This window comes from Nicotiana attenuata, unplaced genomic scaffold, assembly GCF_001879085.1.
Source record: "Nicotiana attenuata strain UT unplaced genomic scaffold, NIATTr2, whole genome shotgun sequence".
Classification (NCBI taxonomy): domain Eukaryota; kingdom Viridiplantae; phylum Streptophyta; class Magnoliopsida; order Solanales; family Solanaceae; genus Nicotiana; species Nicotiana attenuata.
The window spans coordinates 255,365-277,110 of NW_017670632.1; the positions used below are offsets into that span (position 1 = coordinate 255,365).

Consider the following 21,746-nt stretch of genomic DNA (forward strand, 5'->3'; position numbering starts at 1 on the left):
AAGTCGCGCGGTCGAGCAATAGTCGGGCAAACTAGCTATTAGCGCGTCGCTGTATGGTGTCCAAATGAACTATCATGTAAAAGCAGGAACTGTGAGTAAACGCAACACATATAAATCCAGACCAAGTAAACTTAAGTATAGAATTACCTGCGTCCTCCAGCAAATCTCTGCAATACGGGAGATTATGTCGAGCCTCATACTCGCGTCCGTATCCCCGCCTCTCAGCCCACCTCCTAGCCAAAGGGAGAAACGGTGGAGGTAGTGCATCCTGAGCTATGGGTGGTAGAGGTGGCTGAAACTGCAGGAACCGCTCCCAGGCCCAAACCTAATATAAAATTTGGACGTAAAATTTAAGGTATATTTTTATGATGTATGTTATAATGAAGAGAGTATTTGACTATGTTTCACCTGCAGCAGCGGCATAAATCCTGCAACGTCTCGCTGGGTGCCCATGCATGCCCTACATATGCTGGTACAAGTAACCAAAAACAGCAACACCCCAGCTGTACTGAGGTAAATCATCTAGCTACTCAAGATGATGAAGAAATCTCAAGCTGACTAGGTTTCCCGAAGTGTTCGGGAACAATATGCCTCCAAACATAAGAAGCAGCAACGACCTCGTGTACCGGTTAATATGTACCTCCGGTGTATCATAAGCAATGTCATCATGCATGGCCTCCAAATACTGTCGCATGGGCGTCAACAAAAGACGACTAGCCCCAACCGATACACCCTCATCCTCTGGCTGGAAACCGATGAGCCGCTGCAAAGTCTCCAGGTACTGAGCTCCCGTATAATCTCTCATGCCTTGCGGCAAAGCAACATCAAGTCCATCAATCGGCAGCCTATAAAAGACCTCCACGTCCTGCAGTGTGATAGTGGCCTCGCCAATGGGCAAATGGAATGTGTGCGTCTCTGGTCGCCACCGCTCTATCAAAGCCGTGATCAACGAACAATCCAGCTGCAGCCGGTCGATCTCAATGATCCTTTAAAAACCCATATCCTGCAAGCATCTGACTACACGGGGGTAGAGCTGGCGGTCCTTAAGAAAGTCCCACACATCATCTATTCTCCTAGAACGTAAAGTCTGGGCCAATAACTCCCCTTTCCATATGCAGGAAGACCTATGCTCGACCTGTAGCAGTATTAGCTCTAGGGAGACAAGTTTGGGATGCAAAGGCGGAACCTGCATGACGATTATTGTAAATTGAACAAAATTAATTACATTATTTTTCTTTTCCATTGCTTAAATATATTGCAATACCTTGAATATTAAATTTTATTCGATATTTTTACTATATTGTTAATTATGTTGATACATTTTCAATATTATAATTTTATATTTTATACGTTACTTTAATATGTTAGTTTTATTATTTTATATGTTTGTTATTAATTTATATGTTAGTTTTATTATTTTATATGTTTGTTAGTTATGCACTTATACCTATACTTGATTTAATTATTAAATATTTACATTTTAGTTCCGGACATAATATTTGAGGCCCAGTAGCACCAATGTATCCTGAATTCTTGTGTTCATGATGAGAATTTTTTTTCGATTTTTCACTCAACATGTCTGTTATTTTATATGTTAGTATATTATTGTATATGTTAGTTTTATTATTTAATATGTTAGTTTTATTATTTAATATGTTTTTTTGTTTGTTATTGACTTATTTTTTACTATATTAAAGTTAAATAAATAATTTTCATAACTATACAAGATTTAATTATTAAAAAATCACATTTTGGTTCCGGACACAATATTTGAAGCCCAATAGCACAATGTATCCTGAATTCTTATGTTCTTACGTTTGTTGATTATAATCGAAAATAATTTGTGTTTGAATATCAACTTTTTGACGTATTTTTTGGACTAAGAGATACTTATATAAATGATTCATTTCTATAACTATAAGGATACTACGCTAAAAGGTTATATTTTACTACGCTAAAAGGTCACTACATTACAAATACGAACACTACATTAGGCCACAAGATACCACTATAACTAAAGTAAAAATTTATCTAGTTTACTAGTCTTTTAGCAAATTAATAATCTAAACCGGATAAAAATAATAAATCAATTTAATCACAAAACAATCACGAAATTACATATACCATAGTAAAAAGTAACTAATTAATATTTTTTTTTAATAACTAATACCATTTTCTCTATTTTACAAATTTTTTTAGCACACTAATACTATAGTCCAAATAAAAAACAACAAATTAGTTAAATCGCAAAACAATCACAAAATAATATAGAGCACATAAAAAACAACTAATATGCATTTTTTATACAAGTTTTAACAAAAATTAAGTCGAAATACCTCAATTTAAGGTTTTTAGAAAGTCGAAGATTTTGTGATTTTGAGCCGAAACAACCAACAACGTCCGAGATAACGCTTTAGCTAGCACGTGAGACCGAGAATCTTTACTTTTTGTGGGATGGGTGGGCTCTACTCAAGCTTTTTTGATTTAAAAATGGAGAGGGGGGGAGAGGGGGGGGGGGGACCGTTTCTATTTTGGGGGAAGGAGACGATATATTTATATATATAGAGTTTTTTGTTAAGACGCTACAGTATAATGTCTTAACAAAAGACGCTATAGTTTTTTGCTTAAATTAATTCAAGTATAGCGTTTTTTGGAACCACGCTATACTTAACTAGCCAAACGACCGTTAAAATATAGCGTGGTTTCAAAAAACGCATATATATTTATGTCACTAAATGCTATAAATATAGCATGGTTTCAAAAATGCTATTTGTTTTTGTTGTTTGAGTCCAAAAGAAGCACATTTTGGTTCCGAGACTCCACTTTAGTTTGCTTAGCTTATCTTATAGTTATAGGTGTAGAAACGTTTTTCCTGAAATTCTAAACAGCTTAGAAAGTCGTGTCATTTTTTAAAGAAAATTCTACAATTGTACAACATTAAGTTTTTGTAATAATACTAGTTTCTCGACACGTGCAACGCCGAGTCATAAATTATATACTTTATAAAATAATATCAATATTATTAAAATAAATATTTGAGTAAATAATAATACACAAAAGAATAAAATATAAGTTTTTGTAACAATGATTAATTCGTCCTATATTCCTAGGACCTATAAAGAATGATGCCGGAAGTAATAACTTTGACCAACCTGTTCTCCTCTATTGATAAGGCTCAACTCTCAAGGCCATACCAATAATCCTTCCAAGAAAATCATGATTGTCTAATCAACCAAGATTCTTACTAAACCTACTATGAAGAAACCCTTGTAGTACATGAATCAATACTTCTTTTGCCTATGAGAGCTATAAATTAAAGTCAACCCTAAATAATAAATGTGGGCATTCACTAATTAAATTAGAGACGTAATAAGCTTCTTTAAGTATGGCAGTGCTCTTGAGACCTTTATTATTGATATAAATATACCATGATGTTTGATTAATCGAAGCAAAAGTCTAGCTGGAAAGGTGTCATTCTCTTTTCCATAGTCAAACTGAGAAGCTCCTGAAGCAGTGCGCCCACTCTATTTTAAGCTTTGGGATCAGCAAGTCCAAACCTTTCGGGATTAAGCTATGGAGAAGAGAATCCATGCATCTTCTGCCACTTTTGCACTTAAGGTAGTTTATGTTTGGCCAAAATCCTGCATAATATATAACTCAATTGAAACATAAAAGGACCTAAATAGTTTTCACATTTCAGTTGTCTCTGGCCTGCCATTTCGAAGTGAGGACCTCTTCAAGTACCAACCTTTCCTCTCGGGTTCCAACCGCATATAGCTCTTCCCTTTTAAAGAAAATAAGAATTCGACCTGGAATTCAAACCTTGAAGGATCAAGTATCAATATGCATGGCAAAATAAGAGAAGAAAATTCCAATGTATTTTATTTAACCCAATTTATTCTAGGCAAAGTGAAGACTCTAAGTAAGAACATAATGCACCTTTCATGAGCTCATTCGATAGACCAAAACGATAAGTATACTCCATCTACAAACTACAATTAAATCTACCAATATTTTATCTCTCAAATGTTTAAATTATCTAAACAAATATTTTCGACATGCTTTCTAGAATAATGTTATGATAAACCCAAGTACCATAACATCCACTAAAGTTCATTCACCAAAAAATTGAATACTCACTAGGCAAGAAATACACGCGAAGATTTAAAAAAAAGACAACATCTTTAAGGAGTAAAACTCATTATGTGCAAATTGATTTATCAACAAAGTATTCCAATCCACGTTGCAAATCAATACTCAATATTCTGTATGGTAAAGGTAACACGAAAGGTTGACCAAGCATTAATTTAGTCCAAGTATGCATCTCTCCAAATGAAGTAGCAATTATTTGGCTACATGTATCGGCCAAAGGCATTGTCTCAAAACATGTCATAGTTCACGTAGAATGCTACAGAAGTGGGCACCACATAGGATTCAGTCTCTTTCATGTCCTCCTCCCCCTGTATATTATTCTCATTGCCATCCTCAATCCCTTCAAGGGACCTAGTTCCTTCACCCACAAAAGAAATTCAAGTGAAATATTTATAAGTGGTTTATTGTCCCATTCGTAAAGCCATATAATTTTGCATTCAGTTGAAGATAAATTACTTTATTGAGTCTTGGTTCTTTGTTTCATTTCCCAAGCGCAATCCTTCCCCATTGATTCTCTAGATCATTCTGAAAAATTGAGTAAATCTTTCCTCTTTTCTTTTTTATTAAATATGTGAAAAATGTGAAGTCTGGCAAGAGAATTATATGGATTATCAGATTTCGGATGCAAAAAGAATGAAAAAAAACGTCAGAGTACGTAATATTGCACCAAGAGAAGTGCGGTGTATGTTCTACCACGTCTCTAACTGCCAACCTCAATAGCCACCAACGCTCTATATTGATTATTAAAACACCATTATATAATGGCTTAGAGCAATGATCAAGTACGCCATTGTGATGGAATGGTTGTGACTTTTAATATAGCAAATTAAAAGCACAAACATCTATGTATATGCTTTAATTAGCTATAAATGGAAACTTCTCAGTTTTAATAACTAATGAACTGAACAGACAACTAACATATTATGCATAATAGTATGGTAACTTGATTTATGATACAATAATAATGTAATTTAGAACTTACAGTGCAAATGTATAAAGATCCCATACTTTATGCGGAAAAGAGCCAAAAGTATCCCTATCGTATGGTAAATGGTTTATAAAAGCCCCCCGTCCATCTATCCGTCTGAAAATATACAGGAAGTTATTTCTAATATCAAATTTACCCCCGCGACTAACGAAATTCCATGTGTGCATCTCATTAACTAATGTGGTCTTTTTTCATTTGTCCACGTGGATCAGTGGGGCTAACATTATCTTTGGGTATTTTTTTACCCATTAAACCGATCCGACCCATTTCTTTTACCTATGGGTCGGTCTTTTAACCCTAAACCCACATTTTTACTCATTTTCTTCCCAAATTTAGAACATAGGTCATCAGTTCCTCTATTCCCCTTTCTTCTTCCCCAAAATTTCTCTTTTACAACTAACTAAATCTTGTCTTTTCCCTTCGAAATGTCTGAAAATTCTGTCTCTTCTGGTTCGTCGCGTCTTTGTGGTTGTGGTTTAACTGCAAATCATTTTGTGGCTAAGACTAAATTGAACGGTGATCGTCGATTCTACAAATGCCCTCGTTTTGACGAGGCCTCTTCTTGTGGTTTGTGGGAATGGCGGGATGAAGAGATGCCACCACATGTGACGATGCTAATCCATAACTTGAATACTTCACTGAAGTCAGTGGAAGTTGAAAGAAATTATCTGAAGAAGATGGTGGCTAACTTGGAAGTTGTTGTTTCTGCTGAAAGACTGAAAATGGAGAAAATAATGAAAGAGGTCGAGGGAATTAATTCAGCAAAATTACAGAAGGCTGCTAGGATGGAGGCTCAACTATAAATATGAAGTTGTTTATTGTGTTTTCTTGGATTGTCTTTGTGTTAGTACTAGTTTTCAAGATGATGTAGTGTAGTTATGTTATGGTGTAGTTATGTTATGATGCGGAAGTTTGAAGTTTATGTATTATGTTTTGATGAAGTTTGAAGCTAAACCACAAAATTGAAATATGAAGTTTGCAGATGTTTATGTATTAGTTTCTGTTTTTTTTTTTCCTTTTTCTGCATTTGTAATGTTTATGTATTATGTTTCCTTTTGTAATTCTGCATTTGTAATGGTTCTCTTTTGGTATGAAATGAAGCTTGTTACCATTATCTTCATTTAAATTCTGTTAACATTTTATAATGAAGTTTGTTACCATTATCTTCATTTAAATTTTGGTATGAAATGAAGTTTGTTACCAATGGTTCTTTGTTAACATTTAAATTCTGCATTTGCAATGGTCACGTGCACAGACTATCACAATAACAACTTGAAATCTGTTATAGATAGACAAGAAGAACATTGCCATTAATCGAGTAGCAATTTNTTTTCCTTGCTCAATTATTCCAAGAATTTGCCAAATAATCAGTTAAGAACACTTTTTAATTTACAAAACACATACATACTTGCATAATAGTAATGAAATCACCAACTCGTTACCAATGTATGAAAACACGGATCTACACAAGTTTCTAACCCACATCTACTGTCTACGGAGCCTCTAATAGTACAACAGGATAATACAGTATTTGCCGGTAACAAGGCTCCGGCTATACCTTACACAAAATCAACTAAAGCTCCGGAAACAATGTGGCCTGAACCACGCAGGGGAAATAGAAAGAATACCTTGTTGGCTAATGGACAACTTCTTTTATTATGATTTGGCTGGCCACAAAAACTGCAAGTCATCTGAAGACCCTTCCTAGATGTTGACCATTGTCCTTGCCTTTTCCTAGCTTCATCCTTCTCTCTTGACCTTTTCACTTTAGGTCTACCAACCATCTTTGCTAGTGGTGGTGGATCCATGGCTTGGTGTGGCTCAACTTTCCAGAATCTTTCACCTCTAACAGGCTGCAGTTTGTGTTGATACACCAACTGCCAGGCTTGTTTGGAATACCACCAGTGAATCCCAACTGTCAGTTACCCCACACTTCTTCTGCCTCTCAAATAAACCTAGGGAATCACTATCATAATCACTATCAACACTTTCAATATCTGAATCATCTTCAGTACTATCACAATCAGAAGCTACAACAACAGGTACACTATCTATTGCTGCTGTATACTGGGTAAATACAGGAACATTAACAGTATTATCTAACAGGTCAACACCAAATAATTGTACATTAGTGAAACCATCATTAATTAGGGCTTGAATATTCCTAATCCCTTCATCCCCATCTAACAAAAAATACCTCCCAGAAGGGTCAAGAAATATCAGCTGTTGTACCTCAACATATCCTATCACTTCAGTGTATTCTTTACACAAATCAATATAAGAGAGATGGTCTACTTCATAGCCACTCAACACGTGCACATCTCTCTTAGTATAAGACAATGTAGGTTCCAATACCCACTCACCCCCATAATTAAAATATAAGTTCACTTTATCCACCATCCTTCTGATAAAATCACATGCAACAACAATAAAAAAGGGCAAAATGGGACCACATCAGCATTATAATACAAAGTGACAGTAAAAATGTAAAGATTTAAAACCCCACCATCAATTAAATATACAAATCGACAAAAACCATAGCTTTAATAAGTAGGACCAATATGATACGGACCACCAAAAATAAAAGTAACAAAATAAAATTCTAGAAAGGTACAAAAGATAGCTCAGAAAACATAAAAACTTCACATGCACCAGACATAAACCTGTCAGTTCCCAAATATTCCCCAACCCTACAATTTAATAATTTTAAGCAGTAAATACTTACTTTAATCGAATAATAATGCAAGATATCGCTGGAAATCAAAGGTCTTCCTATTTTAGCGCACCAAATCGGACCAGACAATGAACCCTAACAAAGCCCTAAAATCGCCATTGATAGTTTAGATAGAAGAAACATAAGAAGAAATGAGAGAAATGGTAAAAAGTAAGTATTTTTGTCGGTGGGTTTAGGGTTAAAAGACCGACCCATAGGTAAAAGAAATGGGTCAGATCGGTTTAATGGGTAAAAAAAATACCCAAAGATAATGTTAGCCCCACTGATCCACGTGGACAAATGAAAAAAGGCCACATCAGTTAATGAGATGCACACATGGAATTCCGTTAGTCGCGGGGGTAAATTTGATATTAAAAATAACGTCTTATATATTTTCAGACGGATAGATGGACGGGGGACTTTTATAAACCATTTACCATACGATAGGGATACTTTTGGCCCTTTTCCGTTTTAACTTAAACCAAAGAGATTTAGGCACTAAAACAGCAACAATCATATTATCACATTACAGATTCAAACTACCACATTTCGGAGCCAAAGCAATATGAAGAAAACTCAAACAAGAAACTGTCTAAGCTTTCCAATATTCAATAAGAAATTCCAGCGATACATAGATATCCGGTATCCGAAACACGAAACACCACTCATTTATAGTTTTTCTTTTCTTTACACATTTTTCAGACCAAAAAAACTCAATGCAACTTTATCAAACTTTCTATTCAAGGCATTGAGAAAGCTTTAAGCATCTCTTTTACACATAACTATCAAGTTTTTGCCTCCAACAAAGTCCAAATTCTTGACATGCGCCGCTTGATAGTCGAAAATATTTTCGTACTACTCTTTTTACCGATAAATTTGCACTTAAAGGCTGTAATATACCATTTATTCACTATATATTATTGTCACCGTATATTCGATATTCTTCACTATCGTTTCATATAGTTTCATCAACCCAGATATTTCCTCATTACAAGTCTATACATATACACAAATGACTACCCATAGAGAAAAAGATAAATCTGAGATATGACAATACAAAAATATTGCAATCTGAAAAAGGAAAAACTTCAACAACAACAACAACATAAAGATAACGACACAAACTTTCAATACAATAAGTGAGGAATTAAACATAACGACTACAGAGATCATGCAGAACACGATAGTAACTTCATCTTTTATGGAAAACATTGCTACCCAGATATACAATGAAAAGAAATAAAGAAGCACGGTGACATGGTTTAATACAGTAAAAACTTTTTTATTTTAATAATTTCCAGAAAAAGAACGACAAAAAGACCAAAAATCCAATAATCACCCAAAGTCTAAGCAGCGGACCACAACAACTTATATACTAATTTGAGAGAATTATCCCTAATTGAACTTGCGAAGAAGTTTAGAGAGACCGGCAAAAAATCGATTTGAGGGCTTTGCTTTACTTTGTCGTATTACCTTCACAAAGAGTAAAAAAACACATAAATTGCTAGAATTAGCACATATACACATAAATTTAGAAAAGGAAGCCTATTCGGAACATTACTAACTTATGAAGGGTACATCCCTTCAAATAAGTGAAGGGTTAGGAAACATTATCATGGGGAAAAAATTTAAACGGTGCAACGCTTGAGAATTTTGAAGGAGGAGAGGGACTGTTCAGAAAAGCGTGTATATGTAGGTTTTTAAAAATAAAAATAAAATTAATTAAACAAGGGTAATTTCATAATTTAACTTTCAACTTATAGATTATTGGACAGAGATTGGTGATATAAACAAGCTTCCAGTTGTTTGATTTGACTAGACAAGAAATAAACAAGATAGTCGAGTATTTCTTATTTTTACTACTAAACTAATGTTGTAAAAATTTGTAGAAATGCAATTTCAGTCCTTTTTAGTACTCCTTCCACTTCACTTTTTATTGAGGGAACAAAAGAGGAGCTGTCACTTGCCTCATCCTAATTAAGTGGCCACCTTTTGCCCAAACTTTTTAGGACAGTGAAATAACATGCATTTAAGCTACGTAATAATCAAAGTGTACCTAATAAGAAATGAATATTTATGATTAAATTTAGAAAGGTATAGCATGACAAATATGATGAAATGGGAATTACATGAGCTGTAAATATTTACTAATAGAAGTAGAATAGGAATATAATTTTTGTTATTATATTTTCCTAAATAGGATATGTATTTACACACGTGTGAGTTAAAAAATTAGTTAGGAAATGATGTGTATATAGGCGGTTAGTTGGACAATGTAACAGTGTGTCCTTTTCGTTAATCTCAGAAAATACAGAGCAAAGCTCTTTCTTCCTCTTCTCTCTCATCTTTGTGCAACTGTTGTTCTTCATCTAACTCACATAAATCTTCATGGTATCAGAGCGTTGGATCGCGACTGCGATTCGAATTTGAAGATCCTGTTGAATGCACAGTAATTGCAACCTCATATCACAGCTTGAGAAATAAGAGTTAGAATGGCGACAAAAACAGATCTCGACCACAATCATCCCCTTTTCCTTCACCCATCGGACACCACCGGAGCTCCGATTATCTCGATTCAGTTGACTGGTTCTGAAAACTACTCCACCTGGAGTCGTGCGATGAAGATCCAGCTGTTAGGAAAGAACAAGCTAGTTTTAATCGACGGTACTCTGAAAAAGCGGGATTTTGATGCAGGACTAGGTCATCAATAGGATAGGTGCAATGCAATTATCCTAGGGTTGATCATGAGCTCATTTTCAAGAGAATTGATTACTGGCATATTGTATGCGAGGGATGCAAGAAAAGTGTGGAAAGATCTGAAAGAGCGATTCGATAAGGTAAACACATCGCGAGTTTATCAATTGCAAAAGGCCATAGCAACAATAAGTCAAGGAACAGATAGTGTTTCGATGTATTTTTCTAAACTCAAAAATCTGTGGGATGAATTTGATAGCATGGTTCCTCCTCCGTGTGGATGTGATAGAACGAAGAATTTCATTGAATTTATGGAAAAGCAGAAGGTGCTGAAGTTCCTAATGGGTCTAAATGACAGTTATGAACAGGCTCGTAGTCAGATTCTTATGACTAGCCCAACACCAAGCATCAATAAGGCATATGCAATGCTTATTGAAAGGGAGAGTCAAAGATCTGTGGCGAATACCTCTGTTGTGGGTGAAGGAGTCGACTTAACTGCCCTGCTAGCTGGTAAAGGAGGAAATTATCAGAATTATCAAAAGCAAAAGAGGAACTGGAATCTACAATGTGATTTTTGTCACATGAAAGGCCACACAAAAGAAGGATGTTACAAGATAATTGGTTATCCTCAAGACTTCAAAAATAAGAAGAAAGGGAACACAAACACTGCATACAATGTCCGGGTTGAAAATTTTAATCCTAACCTTGCAGGTATTAATGAAAAAGGAGGAGAGATACCAGAAGCAATCAAAGAAGGAAATTGGCAAAGAGCACCACAACTTACATCGGATCAGTATGATCAGATTGTGAAGCTACTCAACAAAGACACTCAAAAGGATATGATGGCAAACATGGCAGGTACAGCTTATTCCTTTATGGCTAAGATGTCAAAAGGGAGTTGGATAGTTGATACAGGAGCAACAAATCATATGGTAGCAGATATAGGGATGTTAATAAATATTAAGAATATTAATCCTACTAGAGACAAAAGAGTCCATTTACCTAACGGAGAGTGTACAATTGTGTCACATGTCGGGAATTGTAAGATCACATAAACAGGGGAAATGCAAGATGTATTGTATATCCCAGAATTTGCATACAATCTTCTTTCAGTATCAAAGATTACAAGGGACTTACATTGTTTTGTCTCTTTCTATCCTGACTTTTGTCTGTTCCAGGACCTCTCAAATGGGAAAGTGAGTGGGATTAGTAAGGAGAAAGATGGACTCTATCTGCTAGTACCAAGGGCTTCCTTAAACACTGATAACAATGTACCAACAGTCAAAGGGCTGAATGTTCAGGCAGCTAAGGAGGACATATCTCTGTGGCACAAAAGGTTAGGACATGCGTCTGGAGGATCATTGAAAGAACTTTTGGGATATAAATTGGAGGATTGCAAGTCTTTAATAGATAGTTGTAATATTTGTCCAATGGTCAGACATGTGAGGCATCCTTTTTCATTGAGTAGTACTAGAACTACTAAAAATTTTCAATTACTGCACTTAGATATATGGGGACCTTGTAGTGTTCCAACCTTTGATGGAAATAAATTCTTCCTCACAGTTGTGGATGATTACTCTCGTATAACCTGGATCTTTCTCCTGCAATTTAAGAATGATGTCATGGTTGTTTTTAAGTCATTCCTTAAGCTGATACAGACACAATTTAATGGAGTAGTACAAACAATTAGAACTGATAATGGTGGAGAGTTTGTAAACTCAGCTATGCAGGATTTATGTACATCTATGGGGATAGTTCACCAAAGAACATGTGTTTACACACCACAGCAAAATGGGGTGGCAGGGAGAAAGCATAGACACTTACTTGAAGTGGCAAGAGCTTTCAAATTTCAAGGTCATATCCCTATGAAATTTTGGGGCCACTGTGTTCTGGCTGCAGCTTATGTTATTAACAGGCTTCCATCACAGGCATTCAGTGGTAAGTCACCATATGAATTGTTTTTTGGCAGGAAGCCCTCCATATCTCACTTGAAAACATTAGGATGTCTTTGTTTTGCAAGTGCACTTCCCAGAACAAACAAGTTTGCTAGTAGAGTTGTCAGAGCTGTGTTTATGGGATATTCTGGTGTCACTAAAGGGTACATTCTGTATGACTTGGATAAGGACAAGTTCTTTATCAACAGGGATGTGGTGTTCAGGGATTCTACATTTCCTTTTTAGGATCAAGCTGCTGATGATAAAGATAAAAACATGCCCTACATTCCTAATGCTGCTAATGATGTTTGCAATTTTGAAGGTGAAAACATAGAATGTCCTGCAGCAGGAACAGAACAGCTGGATATCTCTGATGATACTGCAGCAGATCTTGTACACCATGCAGAGGATTTACAAGATTCAGACAGTTCTCCACAAGAATCACAAGGTCTGGAAAACATGTTGCAGGATGTTGATCAACACAATGTCACTGAAATCCAAGACTCAAAAGGAATCACCTTGGAAATCCCTGATCCTCATATAGCACACACACCTGCTACCACTCTCAGAAGATCACAGAGAGAACTTAAAGAACCAGTCTGGTTAACAGATTATGTAACCACAAGGAAGGCAGGCAACACTGCCTTATACCCCATCCATAATTATGTCACATATGCTAATCTCTCCACTTCTTATCAGGCATACTTGGGTGTTTTCTCCTCATTTGTTGAGCCTAGAACTTTTCAGGAAGCTTCTAAGGATCCAAGGTGGATAGAGGCTATGCAGACTGAGATTCAAGCTTGCAAGACAACAACACTTGGGAGCTGGTTCCATTGTCTCATGGGAAAACAGCTATAGGTTGTAAATGGGTTCACAAGGTCAAGCTTAAGGCCAATGGTGATATAGAGAGATTCAAGGCAAGGTTGGTAGCTAAAGGCTACAATCAGAGAGAGGGCCTTGACTACAATGTGAGGACAGTCCTTTCTTTGGTGGCTATGCACAACTGGCCAGTCCAAAAATTGGATGTCTACAATGCATTCTTGCAAGGAGACTTACATGATGAGGTCTATATGCATCTACCACAGGGTTTTACAAGTCAGGGGGAGTCTGGGTTGGTTTGTCGACTTGTAAAATCTCTATATGGTCTAAAACAGGCAAGCAGACAATGGAACTTAAAGCTAACAGAGGCATTGGTGCAGGCTGAGTTTAAGCAAAGCTGTTTAGATCATTCATTATTCATCAAGAAGAAAGGAGCAGATATAGTGATAATATTGATATATGTTGATGACATGTTACTTACAGGAAACAATTTGAAGCTAATTGAAGCAACCAAAGACTTCTTACAACAAGCTTTTAAGATCAAGGATTTGGGAGAGCTAAAGTTTTTCCTTGGCATGGAGTTCAACAGATCCAACAAAGGTATTTTGATCAATCAGAGAAAGTATGCGTTGGAAATAATTTCAGACATGGGACTAAGTGGAGCAAAACCAGCCTGGACACCATTAGAGACAAATGTCAAACTCACAGTTCCAGAATTGGACAAGCTAATGGGAACAACAGAAGACCAAATGTTGGAGGATGTAGGCCAATATCAGAAGCTTATTGGGAAGTTGCTATACTTGACTATGTCCAGGCCAGACATTGCATTCTCAGTACAAACCCTTAGTCAGTTTATGCAACACCCAAAGAAATCTCATTGGGATGTAGCCATAAGAGTAGTGAAATATGTTAAAAGGGAACCAGGATTGGGAATTTTGCTGAGTAGTCAAGAGTCAAGTAAAATCAATGTTTACTGTGATGCTGATTGGGCCTCATGTCCTAACACCAGGAAGTCAGTATCAGGTTACTTGATCAAGCTTGGAGCATCACCAGTTTCATGGAAATCAAAAAAAGCAAAACACAGTTTCAAAAAGCACAGCTGAAGCTGAATACAGAAGCATGGCAAGTGCAGTTTCAGAAGTGGTATGGCTAACAGCATTATTAAAGGAACTGGGAACAGAAGTTAGTTACCAGTATGTGTGTATAGTGACAGCAGAGCTGCAATGCAAATAACAGCAAATCCAGTATTTCACGAAAGAACAAAGCATATAAAAATCGACTGCCATTTCATTAGACAGAAGATACAGGAGGAACTGGTGAAAACTCAACATATTCCTTCAAGAGAACAGCTTGCAGATATTCTAACGAAGGGATTAGGTAGACCACAACATGAGTATCTAGTTGGCAAGCTGGGAGTGCTCAATGTCTTTGCACCTACCAGCTTGAGGGGGAGTGATGAAATGGGAATTACATGAGCTGTAAATATTTACTAATAGAAGTAGAATAGGAATAGAATTTTTGTTATTACATTTTCCTAAATAGGATATGTATTACACACGTGTGAGTTAAAGAATTAGTTAGGAAATGATGTGTATATAGGCGGTTAGTTGGACAATGTTACAGTGTGTCCTTTTCGTTAATCTCAGAAAATACAGAGCAAAGCTCTTTCTTCCTCTTCTCTCTCATCTTTGTGCAACTGCTGTTCTTCATCTAACTCACATAAATCTTCAAAATAAGTTTGTTTATTTTTCGATTTTTCAGAGATATGTTTATTTGCTCCAACATATTTTATATTTTTGTTCAGTGTTTTTAGGATTTCCTAAAACGAAATTCAAGCACATAAAAACTAAAACAGACCATATTCTCAAAGCTAAACGCTATTACTATGACAAAGGGATTGTTTTGTCCGATTAGAAAGGGAGCTAGCGTTAATTTAGTTCCACTGGTTCAGTTTTAGGAGAATTATGAATTTGACATGTAAATAGGAGCTTGTAACTAGTTTTATATTAAAGTAAGATAAATATATTTAAAATTTTAGTAGAAATAATTTTGCTGACAATTAAAAAAATGAACATGAACTAATATGTTAACACGCAGGCATTTTTCATTGCATATATAGTGATTTACCTCACCCTTCTCTCATGGGAAAAAAATCATTTCCGTCCAATATTTAATACATACATGACTTGCGTTTCTTAGATAAAATTTTATCACCTAATTCAAGTTAGTTAATGTATGTATTTTTATGTTAATCATTACTAATTTATGATATATTATTATGGTTTAATATAAATGTCGAGTCTTTTTATTCGATTTAGCAACAACGGATTTTAAACAATACTTGTTTATGCCGGGTAATTAATTAAACATGAACATTAAGGGTAATAAAGTTTCAAATAGTGTATAGAAATGAAAAATTCCCTATAGTATATTCATCCTTTGTATTAATGAATTTATGTAATCTAAAAATAAGTCAGCTAACGTAAAGGACCGTCGAAGGATTGCTCACATATAATAGCCGTTGGGCTAGGGCTTAGCTCGGGCATAACCTCACTGGTCCTTATATATTTAGGGGTGGATTGGTATGCGAGATAAGGTGGGATAAAATGTGGTACTAAATTTATATTATTTTTGGTTGACGGTACAAATTTATTCGGGGATAAATTTATACCGTCTATCAAACATAGTATAAACTTAGTTCCAGACTTAGTCCTGGATATCCCATCTTATCCCACCTTATCCCATCAAACTTGGTATTATTTTATCCCATCTCCCAGGTGGAATAAATTAGTCTAGGGATTATAATCCGAAGACTATAGTCCCGAGATAATTTAGTTTGCATACCGAACGACCACTTAGTCATTACTTGTACCGAAGAAAAACAGTTAACCATTTTACTTATAGAAAATGGGAGGAATGGGATTTCTTTTTGACAGAATAAGAAATATTTATATAAATGCTTTAAGATGTCAGAGATATTACAAAACCATAGAAATGCCTTCTAAGGCATTTTGATTACCAAGTTCAGCCAACTTGGTACATATGCTATTCGAAATTGTTCTCACATATATGTTCCTTCTCTATCAGAACGAACTATAGATTCTACTAATGGAGGGGAAACCGTAAAGTGAGTTGTTTTGGTGATGTTGGACTGATTAGAAGCTTTCTTTGTAAAAAAGTGAGCTACTACATTGCCTTCTCGGAGAAAATTGATTTGCTTGTGGACAATACTATTGTGAAAGTATGCCTACTACTCTTTTCTGACGATTCGAAATTCTCGTCGTCGGCTTCCTCGAGGTAGAGTTCGTTTTGTAATAGGAGCCCCGTACTTGATTACCACCTTATGTAACTGGAGCATTAAAGGGAGGAATGGGATTATGGGAATGACAAATTCAACTTTAATCCTCTATGTGCATATTCTATGTCCAATTAAATAAAATAATTTTATTAGCTTTGTTAGGTACAATAGAAATTGTGTTTAGGAAAATAATTTGAAGCAGAGAGAGATTAAAGGAGGACCAAACAACAAGAGAAATTAAAGACCAAGAGGAGAACGTTGTTTACGGGCAACGAAGGAAAATTTGAATGGTTATCACCCTTTGAATTTACAGTATAAATAGCCAAATTCCTTTACAGAAAATAAATATCCAATCTATGTTCTTTTAAGCTTTGTTTCCTTATTTTTTTTCTCTGGTTCTAATTTTGGTTTTTTCGATTCAAAATAAAACCAAGTTTAAAGAATCGAAAAACCAAAAGAAAGACGAGAGAAAAAAGAAAATAATGAATAATAGGTTGAGGTTTGTGCTAGCAATTTTGCTAGCAATTCCTTGCTTTTTTGTAAATGGAGAGGATCCTTATTTGTTTCACGAATGGAAAGTTACTTATGGCACCCTTTCTCCTCTTGGTGTTCCACAAAAAGTCATTTTAATCAATGGCCAATTCCCCGGCCCTAGAATTAATGGTACATCCAACAATAACATTGTTGTCAATGTGTTCAACCAGTTGGACGAGCCGCTCCTTTTTACATGGAACGGCGTCCAACAGAGGAAGAACTCGTGGCAAGAAGGAACCCCTGGTACCAATTGCCCGATCCCTCCGGGGGCTAATTTCACCTATCGTTTTCAGGTCAAGGATCAAATTGGAAGTTACTACTACTACCCCACCACCGCCCTACACCGCGCTGCCGGTGGTTTCGGTGGTATAAGTGTCCTCAGTCGCGCGTTGATCCCTGTCCCCTTTGATACTCCTGAGGATGATTTCATGGTCCTTGTGGCTGATTGGTACACCAAGAGCCACACCGAATTGAAAAGCTTGTTGGATAATGGGCGCGCTCTTGGAAGGCCACAAGGTGTGATTATCAATGGAAAGAGTGGAAAAGGCGACGGTAAGGATGAGCCAATGTACACTTTGACCCCTGGAAAGACGTACAGGTTCAGGTTTTGCAACGTTGGCATGAAGGATTCTATCAATGTTAGATTGCAAGGCCACTCCATGAAACTTGTTGAAATCGAAGGTTCTCACACGGTGCAAAACGTGTACGAATCACTAGACGTCCATTTGGGACAATGCATGTCCGTTCTGATAACTGCTGATCAGGATCCCAAGGACTATTTCCTCGTGGCCTCCACAAGGTTCACCAAGGAACCACACGTTGCTACCGCCACAATCCGTTACGCCAATGGCAAGGGCCCCGCTTCACCCGAATTGCCTAAGGCACCAGAAGGGTGGGCCTGGTCCCTGAACCAGTTCCGCTCCTTCCGTTGGAATTTGACCGCGAGCGCAGCTAGACCTAACCCGCAGGGATCTTACCATTACGGTCAGATCAACATCACGCGCACCATCAAGCTAGTGAATTCGGCTGGCAGCGTCGATGGCAAGCTTCGCTATGCCATCAACGGTGTCTCGCACGTGGATCCTGCAACACCAATTAAGTTGGCTGAGTACTATGGTATTGGTGACAAGGTGTTCAAGTATGACTTGATCAAGGATGATTATGAACCAACATCTGGGAAAGAAGCACACGATAAAATAACTCTTGCACCTAATGTTGTCAATGCTACTTACCGCAACTTTGTGGAGATCATTTTTGAGAACCATGGCAAAAGTGTTCAATCTTGGCATTTGTCTGGTCACTCCTTCTTTGCTGTTGGGTAAGTATTTCTAATAAATCTAAATACGTGAAAGTTCTTATATTATCTAATAATTACTTTGGATTTAAGTTATGTATATTTTACACTATCAGTATAGTTTAACCTATTATAGCTTCTTCATCCGAAAATTATAAGTACTTCAGATGAACCAATCGATACTTACTATAGAGGTTTACCTTTAGTTATCTTATAATTAACCTGATTGTATTGACGATATGACTCAATACGATATGACCTATATTGAGCGGACTCTTCAAAATGTTACCGCACCCGTGTCGGATCCTCAAAAAATGCGCTGCTTTTGGAAGATCCGATATGAATGGAGAGTCCGAGCAACATAGTAAGACTAACAAAAGGCAGTGGTAAGGTAATGAAGGGGTTTCACGTTCAACTGAATCCCCCTCATCGGAAAGTTATATTATACAAGTAGGACGGCAATAAAATTTTTCTGTACATATATACACTGTTGAATCCCTTTGAATACGGGAAACTTCTAGGTATACCATGTTTTGGCATTTTTCCGAATTTACTTGTTAGAATTCCTGGCTCCGCCACTAACGAAATACATGCGTGTTACATGCAGGATTGAACCGGGGAGGTGGACCCCAGAGAAGAGGAGAAACTACAACTTACTTGATGCAGTGAGTAGGAACACAATCCAAGTGTACCCTAATTCATGGGCAGCTGTTATGACAACTCTTGACAATGCTGGATTATGGAATTTGAGATCTAATTCATTGGAGAGAAATTATTTAGGACATCAATTATATTTCAGTGTCCTCTCACCAAATCGCTCACTTAAAGATGAATACAACATTCCTGACAATGATCTTCTTTGTGGTCTCGTTAAAGACATGCCACGTCCTACTCCTTATAAATCTGGTTAAATTTAATTCATTCTTGTGAATTTTTTTTTTTTTGAAAAAAAATATATTTTGTACTTTGTACTGTGATTTTTTATTGTATATTTTTTGAGCAAAGAGAAAACAAGAGTGAGTATAAGTTGGAGAAGGACAAGTTTTTAAGTCCAAAGTGAAACAGATATTTTTTTGGTCTCTTTCTTGTGTAAAATATAATTTTAGTTTTGAAATGAATGTATTATTTGTTTTCTTAATGCGTTCATTTATAAATAAGAATATAGAGATTTTTGTCTTTTCTCTCTATTTTTTTATTCTTTTTCTCGATTTAGTAGTTACTAAGATTATTCAAAATTGAAGATTACTTACCCCAAGGTCTAAAGCTCTTGTCTTACCTTTGATATTATCAGATTTCCTGTTAAACATTTTAATAATATTGATATAATAATATAAAAATAAAAATAATAATAAAATAATTTAAAGTTATTTTAGTTATAAGTAACATACCAAGGAGAATATATATTATATAGTATATAATATAGAAGGTATTACATAAATGAGAGAATTTATAAGGGCATAAGAGATCTTTTGGACGAAAATTTTATAAAATCTGGCCAAAGTAACTATTGTAATACAAATTAGAGCAAAATAAAATAACTTTTGTATAACAAAAAGTAAAAAAAATGACTTTTGGGTAGTGATAGCAATTCATAACCATATTTAATTCAGTATTTCATACACATCGTAGATTCAACTTGCTTTTTACTAAGATAAAATCCTAAGTATGTTATTCAGAAATTGATGAAGCTCCTGAGTTAGTTAATCCCCCCACCCCTCACTCACATAGATTTTGTCAGATAAATTTGTGTTTTATTTGGCAAAGATATATTTGGCTATTTGCCTATATTTTGGCAAAATTTCAAATCCCAAATTCCAAAACCAACTCAATAGCTGGTTTTGGGGTCAAATTATCACTATTACATTTTTTTTAAACCCAAACTTTTGTATTTTATAAAAGACCCCACAATTTATTATTTTGTAACGATGCTGCTTCGTCTTCTCGGTAATCTAATGGTGTACCATGTAGTTCATTATAAATATGATAATTTTGTACCAAATTTATTTATGTTCAGGATTATGGTTTGCGATAATATAATGAATGTTATTGATGATGGTACTGTTGGGTATTTGTGATAGTTTTCAGAACCTGTGGGTATAAGTCATGTTTCATGTTTTTTCAAAATATATTTTGAAAATTGATGTCCAAAAACATTTTCATCTTCAAACCAAACTTCATCCAAATTAGATTTTCCAAAACAAAGTTGGGAATCTATCGCCAAACGCTAGCTTAATCTTTTTATCGAAAATAGCCTCTCTACCTTCTCAAAACAAGGGTGAGGTCTGCATACACGCTACCCTCTTTGAACCCCACATGTGAGTTTATACTGAGTGTTCTATCGTTTGTTGTTGAGTTTATCCACCCCTTTGGACATAAATTTTGGGTATATTTTCACAATTTTTATTTTTGGAAACACCGTTTGTTCATCCATAGAACATGATCAATTTTTGGGAAAATTTTGATTTTTTTAAGTTCCCAAAAACTTATTTATGGCAGTTTCTGGGTGAAATTTTTTTCTTCCGCTCACAAGTGTATTAGGAAATATTGAGTTTATATATATTGAAGTAATTGAAAGATGACATGTCATGACACGAAGGCTGGGAAAAGAATGATGATTGGCAAAGAGGCACGAGTTACAACAGATACGAGCAGAGACACGAGCAGATAATCAAAAGACTCGGTGCTCGTACCTATTTAAGTCCAAGATTTAAGGAGAATGAATCTGACAACATAAGAGAGAACGGATACAATATTTAATAAGCATTAAATACTAAAAACGTTAGAAAATCTGTATTGAATTATAATGATTGTCATTGTAACGTAATATTAAATGCCTTTAATTGTCCATAATAGCCTAATTATGACAAAGGCAAAACGTATATCCTAGAGATATCTATAAAAAGGAGAAGACTGGTCATTTGTAAGGACACGAAACACTATTGGAATACACTGATTTATTTAGCTTTCCTTTGTTCATCTTATTATTAGCAAAATCAATTTCTATTACTCATTTCTTTGATTATCAGTAACCCTAGTTCTTCTAAAATAAAACTTTGACCGAAATTCTATTTTTTGGTTAAACAAATTGGTTCCGTTACCGAAAATCTGATAATCTATTCTTAACCTAACCTTTTTTGTTATATCAACAACCATGTCAAATGTTAATGACAACACCCAAGGAAACCATCAACTCCAGGGGAATTCACAAGATAATCACACCCCGCTCCCTTCTCCACAAAATTTCCCTCGACGGTCTCGATAAGGCACTCCTGATGGATCTCATTCAAATGCAAATGCTCAATTTGAAAACGATGAAGCTA

The 21,746-nt window shown here is 35.7% G+C and overlaps 1 protein-coding gene across 1 annotated transcript; it reads left to right on the top strand.

The window, feature by feature from the left end:
* Nucleotides 1–16,951: 16,951 nt before the first annotated feature.
* Nucleotides 16,952–19,564, top strand: LOC109241711 (L-ascorbate oxidase homolog). The gene is made up of 2 exons (XM_019408478.1): nucleotides 16,952–18,450; nucleotides 19,034–19,564. Exons 1-2 carry the CDS (start codon nucleotides 17,081–17,083, stop codon nucleotides 19,335–19,337), a joined length of 1,674 nt encoding a protein of 557 aa, XP_019264023.1. The 5' UTR covers nucleotides 16,952–17,080; the 3' UTR covers nucleotides 19,338–19,564.
* The last annotated feature ends 2,182 nt before the right edge of the window (nucleotides 19,565–21,746 follow it).

What these genes read in the sequence shown, in the direction of transcription:
- LOC109241711 (XM_019408478.1), top strand. Translation starts at nt 17,081, where the DNA reads ATGAATAATAGGTTGAGGTTTGTGCTAGCAATTTTGCTAGCAATTCCT. An exon ending in CACTCCTTCTTTGCTGTTGG is followed by an intron (nt 18,451 to 19,033) that starts GTAAGTATTTCT and finishes TGTTACATGCAG; the next exon opens with GATTGAACCGGGGAGGTGGA.